A 14,285-nucleotide genomic window follows, 5' to 3' on the forward strand; every position below is an offset into this window, starting at 1 on the left:
AGTCTGAGCTGTGGTTTGATTTATTTACACTTACTGCAGATGTTTTGATAAAAGCCACATTAATAAAGCGCAAGCCATTCTCTTGCATAGTAACAATTTAAATATTTATAATAATACACAAACTATTCCCAAGAGTGAAGTTCACAAAGCCACAAGCTGAACAGTTCAGCTCCCTGTTAATTAAACATATTCTGTCTGTTTTGTACAGTAAGCACTGCAGTTCAGGTTCGTGTTTTCTTTAAGCAACATGTTCAGCATATGATTAAACTGCTAACTGTCTTAAAAATAGCTTAACAGCAGATCTTTTTGTCTCTGCAGATCTTAAAGGACAAGACATCATGGGAGCATTTTTAGATAAGCCAAAGATGGAGAAGCACAATGCCCAAGGGCAGGGCAATGGACTACGTTATGGGCTAAGTAGCATGCAAGGTTGGCGAGTTGAGATGGAGGATGCGCATACAGCTGTAATTGGCTTACCAAATGGACTTGACGGGTGGTCTTTTTTTGCTGTGTATGATGGACACGCTGGATCCCAAGTTGCCAAATACTGCTGCGAGCATTTATTAGATCACATCACAAGCAATCATGATTTTAAAGGCCGTGGAGCTTCGCCATCCGTGGAGAGTGTAAAGACAGGAATCAGAACAGGTTTTCTGCAAATTGATGAACAAATGAGGCTACTTTCTGAGAAGAAGCATGGTGCGGACAGAAGCGGGTCAACAGCTGTGGGAGTCCTCATTTCTCCTCAGCACACTTATTTTATCAACTGTGGAGATTCTAGAGGATTACTTTGTAGAAACAGAAAGGTTTATTTCTTTACGCAAGATCACAAACCAAATAATCCACTGGAGAAGGAACGTATACAGAATGCAGGTGGTTCAGTCATGATTCAGCGTGTGAATGGCTCCCTCGCTGTGTCTAGAGCACTTGGAGACTTTGATTACAAATGTGTCCATGGGAAAGGCCCTACAGAGCAGCTTGTCTCACCTGAGCCCGAAGTTTATGAAATTGAGAGATCAGAAGAAGATGATCAGTTCATCATACTGGCCTGTGATGGCATCTGGGATGTTATGGGAAATGAAGAGCTGTGTGAATTTGTCAGATCAAGGCTTGAAGTCACTGATGACCTTGAAAGAGTTTGCAATGAAATAGTCGACACCTGCTTGTATAAGGTAGCCAGAAGTTTTATGTGGGATATATTGAAATGTGTATGATTAGTTGTAGTGTTGGCAAATGATGGATACAGCTGGTGTTGAAAGTGGTAGCTTTTCATTCACAATTTTAGCTGGCTTTTGACTCTCTGGGACCAATATTGAACACACATGCTTAAATCTAACTTGCTTTGCTACTAGGTTGCTGGATTTTGTATGTAGGGAAGAGACTGTAGCTCATTGGCAGTTAACATGTTGCCATCCAAAGGTCCAAGGTTCAATCCTCAGCATCTCCAGGTAGGGCTGGAAAAGACTCCTGTCTGAAAACCTGGAAAGCTGCTGCCAGTCAGTGTGAACAATACTAGGCACGATGGACCAGTCATCTGATTATATAAGACAGCTTTCCACATTTTTTGGAGAAAAGCATGTGTATTGGTAAATTATTTTAAGCTAATGATCTCACATAGCCAAATTGGACATCAGCTCTAACTTTACTTACTAATATTTCTCCACCACCACCCTTTCCTTAAAATTAGTATCATGGAGGTTTGGTGGGAGCAGGTCAAAAGAAAGATACATACAACAGCTGTTGTATCTAGTTTAGGCCAATTTTGTAGCTTAGCTAAACTACCCATTCCTCTTTTGTTTCCTTAACCTTCACTTTCATAAAAAGTATGCAAGAAGTTGGAGGCTATGCCTTTAATATTATCACTCAGTGTGCTTTGTTGTGTTACTAGTATTGCAGTTGCAATCTGTACTTTGCCAAAAGGGGAGCCAGAATAACTCATGTAAGCTTTGAACAAAGTGACTTTGTTGAACAAGAGTTATAGAAGCAAATGGATACTTGCTTACGTTCAGTGTTGGAGTGAGAAATTGGTGAAAGTTAAGATTACTAGCATTTTCTTGTATTAATGTAAAGAACGTTGTCAGACTTGTGTGAATATTATGCTGCAAAATAGAACTTCATCAAACTCTTTTCTTTTTCCCACTTCAGGGAAGCCGAGACAACATGAGTGTGATATTGATCTGTTTCCCAAATGCACCAAAGGTATTACCAGAGGCAGTGAAGAGAGAAGCAGAGCTGGACAAGTTCCTGGAAACCAGAGTAGAAGGTGGCTCTTTTAAAAAAAAATAAGTAATTTTATTTCTAAACAAATGCCCAACAGCTAAGTCCTAAGCATCTATAAGCATTTTCTTAAATTCTTAAGTGCCATTCAGCATTACACCTCACAAAAAGGTACTTTTCTTGCCTTTTTGGATATGTGTAGTATGTCCTGTCAAAATAGGTGTCCTTGACAATTCTTCTTACACTGCAGAAAGATTTGAGTATAACATTTATTTTGCCAGCAATAATTCTAGACTGTAAGCAATTTTTGATCCTGGTTGCTGAGAAGACAGCCATCATAATATGATCAAATTTAAATTAATAGTTTATTAATATCTGTTATGCTTGTGTAATAGTAAATTTACTGTCAGTAAATCAGTACTGTCATAGATAATTTAATCTGGTATTTTGCATTTCATATAATTTTGTGCCAAATGGTTCAAAACTGGTTCTGGTTTAAAGCATGAGTTTGAAAGGTGTTTCACACTGTATTATAGTGCCTTTGAACATGTGCAGTGCAATCCTGTGCATGTTTCCTTAGATGTTCCAGTATGTTCAACAGGACTTAGTAAGTATGTATTGAAACTATAAGTTGTAATATATGTTTATTTCCAAAATAAAGAAACCATTTTATTGTGAATGTTGAGTTAAGTAAAAATTAGATTTTAAAAAACTGAATTTGCTGAGTGCCTGTGGCAAAAAAGTGACCAATAAATTTGATTATGGTGGTGGTAATAATAATAATAATAATAATAATAATAATAATAATAGTGTGTAATGGACCTAAACATAAGGTGATTACACCTTAAAGGCTCTGAAGTCATAAGTCCCATGCACTAACATGAAATATTTTTAAGCCTGCCATATTAATGAATGAGTTTTTAAAAATCTCTTGCACTTTATTTTTTTATTCTGTAGATGCTTAACTGTCCTGAACATAAATGTTGTTTATTTAATATTTTGTCATCTTGAATTGATTCAATGGCTTGTTTACTGAGAGTTGGTGTCATATAGTACCTAAGAGACTGAGCTACATATTAGGAAGTCTCTGATTCAATCTCATTTTGGCCATGAACTTACTACTCTTGACCCCTTTTCCCTTCCATTTTAACTAGAGGGATCATAATATTGAACGATAATATGGGGTGGTTGTAAGAAATACAGCAAGATTATGAATGTGAAGCACTTTGAACTCTTGAAAGTTTTATTCAAATGCTCAGTAGTGGTGGTGATGTAATTCTTATTTTGCTCCTATTATAGCACATTACACTGGGAGAATTGCAGTTAGTGGCCGCTGATATTCATGCTTTGGAGTCACTTTCCATAAATGTTACAAATTGTGGCATATGTAGTATTCAGAAGGTAACTGAAGACAAGGAATGTTATGTTTGTAATGACCTAGTGAGATGTCCATCAATATTTAATAGATTAAATGAGAAGAGGCATCAGAAAATAATAGTTGTGTTTTCTTGTTTGTCCACACTTTTTCATCCTTGGGAACCAAAGCAAAGTGTGGCAAAACTGCACCAGAATTTTGCAAAAAAAAAAAGCTTGTTCTACTGCAGCTCTTTGCCCCTCCTGAAAAATTGCTTAGGAAGGTTTGGGCATCCAAGCAGTATTTGATATATAGGAGGAGCTACAGCAAGAAAGGAAAATCATCTGTCGTCATCTATAAGTGTGGAAGCACTTTGTATGCATAAGCTTATTTTGATATCATCCCATATGACTGAAACCATTTCACTGATGAGTATGTGTGTGTAACAAAATCCATGTTCATAAATGAAACTTGACCTTACAGTTCTTTCTTTGTGTAAGTGGAATTAGCTCGACTTTTAATTTGTGAATAGATGCCATAGCTGCGATCCACAGGGCAGTGTGAATATACCTCAGCGTTTTGAAGATTTTCTGTTTAGTGCTCTTGAATTGCTCTTTGAAGTTTCCTGAGTTCAAAAAGCAGTTTGGGGATTTGGCGCAAGAGTAGTTTTAAAGGGAGCTGCCAGTTAATACAGCATTGTCATTTACATTTTCTGGCATTATTTCCCTATCCTACTTTTAAAAACTGAGGTGTGTTAAAGATCAATTTAGGCATTCTTGGACCGGTTCTGAACTGGAAACTGTCAAAGTTTCAAGCATGCCTGTTTCTATTCAGTGTGCTGTGAGTGGAAGGCAACATGTCCCATTGTTCTCTGGTAATGGGTTTCTGGTATCAGTGTTGAATAAACTAACTTTGAGTCTCCTGCCAACTCTATAGTTGTATCTTTCTCTTTACCTCTTCCCCCCTGCAGCCCCTTGTACCCTCTTCCCCCAGAAAGCCTCTTTGGTAGACTGTATCTGGAGCTGCAGTGAAAGGAATCAGCTTTCAGGCAATTCCCCCCTTCCTCAAATACTGCTGCCCTGGGCACGACACAGCCTGCAAAATTTGATGGGTCCTCCAGCCCTCAAGTGAGGCTCTTGGGCGGGAGGGAATGATCCGTGGCACAAGTTTCCTTCCTCTCGTACAGTTTTGGATTACAACCCAGTATCTTCTGGTTATGTGCAACATCCAACAAAGTAGTTCCATATATGTAAGATTTTCCGATTGCACAAAAGAACTTCCCCCTACTCCTCCCTCTGTACTGACTCCCAAACTGTTTTGGAGGGTTGGGGTGAACATGCTGTGAAGGGGACGCGGGGGCTAGTTCTATTGCACAGTTCTTGCGCTAACGGAACTACTTGGTTGAATAAATTCACAGGAAAATAGAACTGACTATGTAACTGTTGAATAATTCAAAATGTGCTTACTATTCTGTTACTGCAATCTCCCTAAAATGCCCTAAGTTAGTGTTTTTAAAATTTGAATTATAATTTTAAAATGGACTTGTATAATGAAGATCTGTAAGCAGGCCCATGCAAATGGGGGGGGGGAACCTGGGTGAGAGCTAAGCTGGCCAGGGACCCCGACCAGGGACTGACCTGCTTTTTTGTTTGAGTTTATAACTTTATTCTAACAAGACTTCAGCCCCAGGCCTCAGAAGAGCTCTGCACAGGCCTGTCTGTAAGCAATTTTGCACTGTACAGATCAAATTGAAATTTAAAAAATGGTAGCTGAAAACAATATTACCATTATATGGCTACTGAAATGGTGTAAATCAAGTGAGAAGATTGGACACATTTTAATTTACAGCCCAACCAGGCTTAAGAGCTTGTACTTTTGACCCAACGTACTAGGAAAAATACTTAATTTCACCATTCAATTTTGTTTCTTTTTGCGAAGGAGCTATGTTGGTGACTAGTTTAGGAAAAAACCTATGGCAGTTATGAATTCTGCTGTCTGTTCTACTTTATTTTATATCAATGTCAAACAATTTCAGCTGTAATTGTGTAGTAAATAATACTAATCCCACCTGCAACTTGCAATATAAACTACGTATTTGAAAATTTTATTCCCAAAAAATACTTCAAGGATTACAGACAATGAGTTGGATCTGGAGTTGCACAGAGTTTAGTTCCATACACTGTATGCTCCAGCAGGCAGAAAAAGATAGAGGTGATCTTCACCTCCCCCCCGCCATTGGCATTCTGGTATGCCACAAAAAAACTACAATAGAGTGTGTGGGGCCGCATGGGGCGGGGGGGGGTAATTGGTGGAAATTTCTTCCCACTGTCTCCCCATTGGAGTGTCCAGTTTGTTGAGTAGGAACCTCCATTGGACCCAACTCACTTCTGCAAATGAAAGGGAGCTCTTCATTTCATGGAACAGCAGGTCTGGATCCAACCCTGTGGGACTAGCCCAACTCTTCAAAACAAAACCCCTCAACTTTCCATTACTAACATCCTTAAGCTGTTCCATCGGTGCAAGCGATTGTTAATTTTTGTGGAGCTTGCACAGATGCAGCACTTTTAAGGATTGGGCGGGGAAACTGTTTTGAAATATGTTTTGTAATAGGTGTATGTCTACTATTATAACTATTTCAATGTCTGTGTTTCAATGAATTAATTGAGTGTGATCACCTCAGTGTAGACTATATATCTTCAGTAAAACACATGTTTCAGTATAGATATTTTCTCTCATTTAGAAGACGGAAGTAAGTAGATCTTTGGATGCAAGAACATGTTCCCACAAGTATAGAAATACAGTGTTTCTCAGACTTCTAAAACCACAGCCTCCTTTTAGATAAGAGCAGTTGAAGTCAACACTATTCATCTGTCTTTCATTAATCTTCTTGTGCTGCAGTTTGAGAAAGTGTTTTAAGTTAATGAGAAGCTACAATATGCATGGACACAAAAAGATATTGCAAGATGAAGGCCAACGGATTGGTTCCATTTGTGCCATAAATAATTTGTGGATTGTACATATATTTCTATTGAGTATAAATGTATTTTAGTGGAGAATGTATTTTAAATGTACTGTTGCTTTAGGTTATTGAACTGTGTAGTTCAGATAAATTTTAACCCCTTTATTTTTGTACAAAACATAACATAGCATTAGAATGATGTAGACTATACTAGATGTTCACAATTCACAATAAAAGAACTTGGCAAAATAAATCTGATATCTTTGCTCTTTATTCAGTTTCAGTATTAGAAGCCTTTGTCATAAATAGTTGATGGTAAAATACAGATTCTGGCCTTAGTACTTCACCTTCAAAATGTTTAGCCAAAACAAAAAGTAAAGTATTTGCTTTGAAATACTGTCCAGGATCCATAGAACTGTGCAGCTATCAATGTGATATCAAGGGAACTTGTCCCCCCTCCCCAAGCAGTCTGCGTTTGTGATGGACGTGTGGGCCTTGGAGAAGAGAATAGATGGTTCCAGTGGGTTAGTGCCAAGCCCCTTGCTTTTGCCTAAGCAGCTCTTCAGATCCTGGCCACTATTCACTAATAAAATAAAATAAGGAAAAAAGAGAGAAGCATTTATAGGGAATTAAATTTGATATCTATGTATTTTGACAGCTGTCAAGATTTCCCCCCGACTATTTGCTATCGGCTACTATATATTAAGCCTACAAATTGAGCTAAAACTTGCAGGGACTGAAAGGTTACTGAAAATCTGTTTTTGTGCTCCTATTCCACTAGCTGTGTTCTTGTGTCATATTGTCTGCATGTGGCCTGCTGTTATAAACTGAAAAAGTTAAATTTGGTAGCACAACATTCCTTATTTTATTTTTGGTGCTACATTGATACTACATGCAGTTTTGAGAAAACTGCACTTCTCATCAGGCTCATTTTACAGGTGTTTTCATGAAGTCTCAAGTGTGCTGGCCAATATACCAAACTGCTACTTTAATTAAAGCTATTGTATGCCTAATAAAGCATCCATTATAATAATAGGTGTTTACTGGATTGCAAAATGAAATCTTTGCAAGTGAAAGTTTCCAAGCTTGATCCCTCTAATGTCGTCAGTTAAATGCTATCAGGAAGCAAAGTAGAAAAAACCTGAGCTTGAGACCTTGAAGAGCTACTTTCAGTGAAGAATGCTGCTGGGTTAGATGGACCAGTGGTGTGACTTGTTCAAAGGCAAATATTCATATCCTAATATTGTCAGTTTTAATAGTTCTATCTTATAAATCAACAAACAACCTAAGTTGGTGGTCTGAAACACTTTTGAAAATCTGACCTATGATTTGTTACATTAATGAGATTTTAAAATCTTGGCACCTGATGTTCTCTGAATAATGCACATGATCTGTTAATTGATTTGAAGATGGATTGAGAAGTTTGAAGTATTCAAATATTCGGTGTTCAAATACTGCTTGAAAGTAAATGATGCTGCAGCTGAAATCAGATTCTTATTTCAATGGGGTTTAAGTATTGCACAAATTAGTTTGAGCATTGTTTCCCTACAGAGACTGTGCAGTTCATCTTTTGTTGTTTCACAACTCTATTTTTATTCAAGATAGTATGTTTCCTATCATGTCACTCATGTTTTCATATTTCAGTTTATAAAACTCTTAAATTGGTCTGTTGGAGTGTATCATTTTCATTTACTAAAAATGGTTGTTACATTTTTCTGTGAAATCAATTTATAACTAATTTGTTTTCTTCTCAGGCAGTATAAGCACTTAAGATCTCAGTGCTCTTTTAGAGCAAGCTCCCTTACAATGTACTACAAGAGTATCATTGATATTTTTAGATAATGATCTAATGAGATTAATATATTGTATGCTTCCAAAAGTTTTATTGTAGGAAATACATGGCAAAGATGCCAAGGTAGAACTGTTTTATCCAGCCTGCTTATTTTGTTATGGTACAAGAGACACTCTAAATACAATACTCAATATGACAAAGGTTTTGAAATCTTAGTCTGTCTTATATAAAGTAAAATGTTGAAATCTTTTCAATTGCATTTGGACTGAATTTACAAAGAAAGTACTTCTGATTCCCAGAGATCATAAAGAAGCAGGGCGAAGGAGTGCCAGACTTAGTCCACGTCATGCGTACTTTACAAACAGAGAGCATCCCAAACCTTCCACCAGGGGGTGAATTGGCAAGCAAGTGAGTTTACACCTGCGTAAATCTGCTGTTGATTTAATATTCTTTAAATAAGGCCACTCTTAAAAAGGGAGGGGCACCAAAATAATTTTAAAGGGGCATTACGACTATTAGCCCCAACCTTTTCTTTCAAATTTTGAATTATATTAAACATGGGAATGAAGGCATGCGTGATACCCTGTGGCAGACTGGGAGGTGGATTCTAAAATTAAAAGTAAACCTGTGTCATACCACAGCTGAAGAAAGGTCAGGCTATTTTTAAGAGTGGCCTCATCCTTTAACTGAAGTTCTTAAATATTTACCGCTTTTAAATCTTTCTAAGTGTATGATTCTAATGGTTTAGGTATTTATGTTTATATGTTTTGACTGGCTTAAACAAATTAGTTTTTATTTGATATGTATAATGCTGGTTTTTATGGTATTGCATTTTCACCAAGGTCATAGTTGCCTTTCTCGGATGGTAACGCATCAAAACTCCTGATACCATGCAGGCTACACCAGTTGCCAATCTGCTTCCGGGGTCAATTCAAACACTGCTTTATGACTAAATGGTTTGGGACCAGAGTATCTTTAAGAATTGCTTCTTCTCACATGAAGCCATTGCATCCATAAGATCATTTGATGAGACTGTGCCCTTTGTCCATCCACTGTCAGATATGTGTGGGGGTCTTTTTTTGTACTGGTACAAAGGCCATGGAAGACCTGCCTAAGGAGGTTTGCCTTTCAATAAGCAGCTATCTCTCCCAGTGGTTCTCAACCTGTGGGTCCCCAGATGTTGTTGGACTACAACTCCCATCATCCCTGAGCTCTGGCCTTGCTAGCTAGGGGTGATGGGAGTTGTAGTTCAACAACATCTGGGGATCCACAGGTTGAGAAAGGCTGCGGCTTAGACACTGCTTCTCAAAATGGGGTTTAAATGCTATTGTCTGCTCCATTTTGAACTGTTACCAATTTTAGGTTTTTTTGTAATTTGGTAGCTTTGAACCTAACCTGTTAATATTTTGAAGAAAACCAAGGAGTCTTTATCTTTTGGTAGAAAAGTGGATTAAAATATAATTAAATAAAAAGGTCTAGTATTTACAACATAATCAAGGCTATAATGTCAAATCTTTCTTCATTCTGACAATTTTAGATGTTAGGCTATTGGGCACGGAGATACAGGATATTTTGACTACAGTTGAACCAGAGATGAATTGAGAGTGTTAAATCTTGCATCTCTGTTAGGGGTTCTTTCTGTTCATCTTAGTTTGGCAGTAAAGTTCCAAACCATCTGTGGGAATTTTCTGTCTGGATGAGACTTTAGTGAAGCCCCAGTTTTTCCTGTACTGAAGGGTATTACTGGGAATTTCATCCACATCTGTACTGGGATTCAAACCCTGGTTCAAGACATGCCCAGTCGCTTGAGCATGGGATTTTCAAGTGGAAAAATTGTATTGGGGCTGCTGGGAATTCAAGCCCTACTGGGTGCAGATAACTAGTTGTGCTATGCTTTGGTCCTTGGCCCTCTCATTCTGCTGACATTCTCTGGTACTTGATTAATTCTTTTAAAATAAATGTTGCTTTCCTTATTTGGGATTTTGGTAAGTAGTTCCAGTAGTTTGGTTCAATTTGCTGTAGTGTTTGTTTTGTTTCGCTGTGCTTGCCCTACCTAGTTTGGTCTGCCAATAGACAACTGGCTACTACTAAAATGGTTAAGCTGCTGCTTTTATCTATTTCTGTATAATGATGTGTGTTCTGTTATGAGTGTTGACGGTCTTATGGAATTCTGGTAAACTACCTTGAATGTCAGTTTGCAGAAAGATGGCGCACTTTTTTATATATATAAATAAGGGGTTCCTTTTTTCCTTTTTAAAAGGTATTTCTGTTTTGAGAATCTGTTTTCAGATGACAATTGTCCTTTGGAAAATGCTGATCTTTAAAACCTTTTTTTTTCCTTGCTTGCTTTAGACGGAGTGTGATTGAAGCAGTTTATAACAGACTGAATCCTTATAGAAATGATGATGCTGTGAGTATTAGTGCTGTCCAGCCTGTCAGCCTGTCCTTACTGACCATTTTCACAAGTTTAGCTGAAAGATTGCTTTTTCAGTGCTTAAAATGTATTGTATTCATTAAAGCAAAAAAAGAAATCCAGATTTGTGAGATCTGTTTATCACTGACATTGGGAGTCCCAATGCGCAGCTGCCTTCCATTTGAATTGTAGCTGTAAAAACATTTTGTTGCATGTGAATGGCAATGTATTTTGGCTGTCAGAAGTGGAATTGGTTCCTGTTGTGTCAAGTTGGGCTACCCAGTTTGTTCTTGCTGTGGCTGCAGCATTGGTGGACAAGCCATTAGCTTCCCCCCATCTCATAATTGAATTATTCCGTGTGCAGTGCTATGTGACTAATACACTGAAAATCTTGGCATTTTTGTTTCACCACTTAATTTTCACAACTCTTCCGCTTCATTTTCACACGCACCCCATCTTCTGTCTCAAACATGTGCTTGCACTTTTTTTGCTATTTCCTTGGCACATAACACACCTCACATGCACACTACCCTTCCCACTTGTAGAAAGGTTCTTGGGGAGTTGAAAGGAAAACATTTTTAGCTCTGCATTCATGCATATGGGTGGCATCTACACAATCGTTAACCTTTTATTGTTGACTTTTTGTGCTTGTTCTGTGTGGTAGTGGGGACAGGTTGAGAAGTCTCTAATACTCAAAACTACTTTTATTTTTGGCTCATTTTTGTAGCCACACATGGTCTCATCAAAGTCCTCATTGATTTTACATCAAAGTAGCACATTTCTAATGCAGTGCATAACTTTTGTACATAATTCTACAGAAGGGTTTTCTTTGTATCATGGCAGTGGTGATGCTCAACTAAGTTGTACAAGGAATAGAACCACTGAAATGAATGGGCTCAGTTACTTAAATCCACTTATTTCAGTGAGACTGCTTTGAGTATGACTAAGATAGCTTATCACCCTGTATCTGGTGCACTTTGCAGAGACTAGAAAAAAGCAGAACAGGGAGAATAAAGGGCAGAGCAATAGAAACAAGCTCATGGTGTGAGGTTGGCAGCCAGGAGAGAAACCAAATCCAGGATGATGATGATAACCATAATAATAAATTTTATTTATACCCCACTCTCCCTGGCCAAGACCAGGCTCAGGGCGGCTAACATCAGGTATAAAAGCAATTGATTAAAATACAACTTAAAAACAGGATTAAAATACAACTTAAAATGCAGCCTCATTTCAGTGGAAGTCCAGATCAAAAACTGTTTGGGGAGAGAAAACGTCAAATCTTCACCAGGGCTAACTACCCAGACTGGTCCTACGTGGGCCAGAAAAAAGCCAGGGAAGTCCCCAAATAGGGGTTTCATCACAGAAGGAAAAGGAAAAAGGGGGAGGGGATCAGGCTGATTCCAAGCCAAAGGCCTGGCAGAACAACTCTGTCTTACAGGCCCTGTGGAAAGAAATCAGATCCGCAGGGCCCTGGTCTCATGAGACAGAGCGTTCCACCAGGCTGGAGCCAGTGTTGAAAAGGCCCTGACTCTGGTTGAGGCTAATCTGACTTCCTTAGGGCCAGGGACCACAATAGTGTTGCTATTTATGGACCTTAAGATCCTCTGCAGGGCATACCAGGAGAGGCAGTCCCGTAGGTACGAGGGTCCTAGATTAAGTACTTTAATTCAGACTGCACGGGTGAGTGCAACCTCACTGCATTTTGCACCAGGCTCAATGTAACTGGGTAGACAAAATGGAGTCAGTGGAGGAAATTAGGTTGCTTGGGCTGGTCATGCATTGTGCTTTTGAGTGACTTGCCTCTTTGGAAAACTCGTCTTAAAAGCACTGGAAGATTCTTGGTGGATGGTCTGTTACTGGAGGGCTTTTTATGCATAGTATAAGCCTTTCTAATTTGCCCACTTCCAACACAAGGCTTTTAAATATCTTAAAAGGTGAAATAGATATATTCCTCTCATTTCTGTTGTGGAGGATGCCAACCAAACTGAAATGACTTGACTGCTATGCAAGATAATCTCCAGTTTCCCAGTTGGCTTCTCTTGAACATCAGTATACTGTATACAGAAGCATCAAAAGTGAGCAACCTCAAATTCAGAAGCGTAAAGAAAATCCTGTTAATAATTGGAAGGATACCATAACTTTTTTCTAGGTCAGCAACATTCAAAATGATTGCTTACAATTATTCAGCCAGGACATCTTGACAAAGGTACATGCATGTAAAATACTAATAATGCCGTATTTTACCAACACAAAAATGCCACCTGATTTAAGAGCCTAAGTCTTGTTCTTTAGAAAGTGGCATGTTCAAAGTCATGTTCTTTAGTTCTTTAGAAAGTGGCAGCTGGGTGCCCCAGGCTATTCTTATAGCCACCCTTCCTTAGTTGCTGACTGCATTGGGGTGCAGTATGCAGGAGTGATGAATCTTTGGTGCTCCAGATGTCGCTGAACTGCAACTCCTACCAGCCCTAGCAAGAATGGCCAGGGTTGATGAAAGTTGTAATTCAGTGATCTTTGTAGGCCAAAGGGTTCCCCATATCTGGCTTAGTGGGACATGATTTAGGAACATGCACTCTCCTCTCCCTGTCCCATGTGACTGGGAAGATGACCACAGAAGCCTTCACTAAGCCAGCTAATGTTTTCTATGTCATTTGGAGACAAATATGTGGTTCATACCAACGTGATCCGTCTAAATGAGCCTGTTTTAGAAACACTGGTTTGAATTTTGCTTGTCTGAAATCCACCATAGCTAGTGCCAGACACAATTTGCCATGCTAGAAGACTTTGCAATCCCAAATTGGTCCAAATGGAAAGCAAAATCTCTTAATTCTCCCCCAGCTGTGTGAGAGAAGGCAAGGAGTAGGGAAATGCGCTGGAAGAGACCATTTTTGAAGTTGGTTGTTACAATGATAGTGTTTTCATGTCACACCACCTCCGTGAGTGGACAGGCAAGAAGGCTTTGGCCTTTAACTTGACCACGTGATTTGTAGCAAACTAGCTTGAACATCCAGCCAACTTCAAACCACAAGTTATGAAGCTGGTTTGTTAAATTAGCCGAAGTTTGTTATTAACTGTGGTTTCAACACAATGACAAGCCAAAATTAGGGTTCAGGGAACCTAAACACAGTTGAAGTCCTGCACAGCTGTAGATTTCGGGGTGGGGGAGATTAAAGCCAGAGTCCCTGTTTTCACAAAACCCAAGATGTTTAGGTGCCTTTGGGTTCAGTAAACATATCAAACCCTGCAATTTAATTTGCAGAGTTATACATAAAACATACTAAAAGTTATATGAAAATAAGCATTTCTTGCCTCTATTTTTTAATTTGCATTTCTCCTAGCTACTTTCAACATTTCTAGAAATCTTAAATCTCTTAACGCTTTGCTTTCAAATGCCAGAGGGGTAGAAAAATCCATCTTTATCTGGATAAATAAAGGGTGCAGTAGTAGTGCATATCAGTACTGTGACTATGAAGTGCTGAGTTACATCAGATACTGAACACCTGAAGCTGCTGCTTACTTTAGTACCCAGGTGATGTCTTCCATCTGGTGA

The 14,285-nt window shown here is 38.6% G+C and overlaps 1 protein-coding gene across 3 annotated transcripts in view; it reads left to right on the forward strand.

The window, feature by feature from the left end:
* PPM1A (protein phosphatase, Mg2+/Mn2+ dependent 1A) overlaps positions 1 to 14,285 on the forward strand; it is a 35,790-nt gene that overhangs the window by 18,185 nt on the left and 3,320 nt on the right. For 2 of the 3 annotated variants that reach the window (XM_083737150.1, XM_083737148.1), the window contains exons 2-5: positions 319 to 1,172; positions 2,146 to 2,263; positions 8,622 to 8,730; positions 10,675 to 10,732. In XM_083737150.1, coding sequence (XP_083593276.1) covers positions 339 to 1,172; positions 2,146 to 2,263; positions 8,622 to 8,730; positions 10,675 to 10,732 — 1,119 coding nt within the window. In that variant the 5' untranslated portion in view covers positions 319 to 338. Of the gene's footprint in view, positions 1 to 318; positions 1,173 to 2,145; positions 2,264 to 6,311; positions 6,789 to 8,621; positions 8,731 to 10,674; positions 10,733 to 14,285 lie in introns of those variants that run through there. The other variant, XM_083737149.1, reaches the window with a different exon arrangement.

Source organism: Podarcis gaigeae (genome assembly GCF_964106915.1).
Source record: "Podarcis gaigeae genome assembly, chromosome: 1".
Classification (NCBI taxonomy): domain Eukaryota; kingdom Metazoa; phylum Chordata; class Lepidosauria; order Squamata; family Lacertidae; genus Podarcis; species Podarcis gaigeae.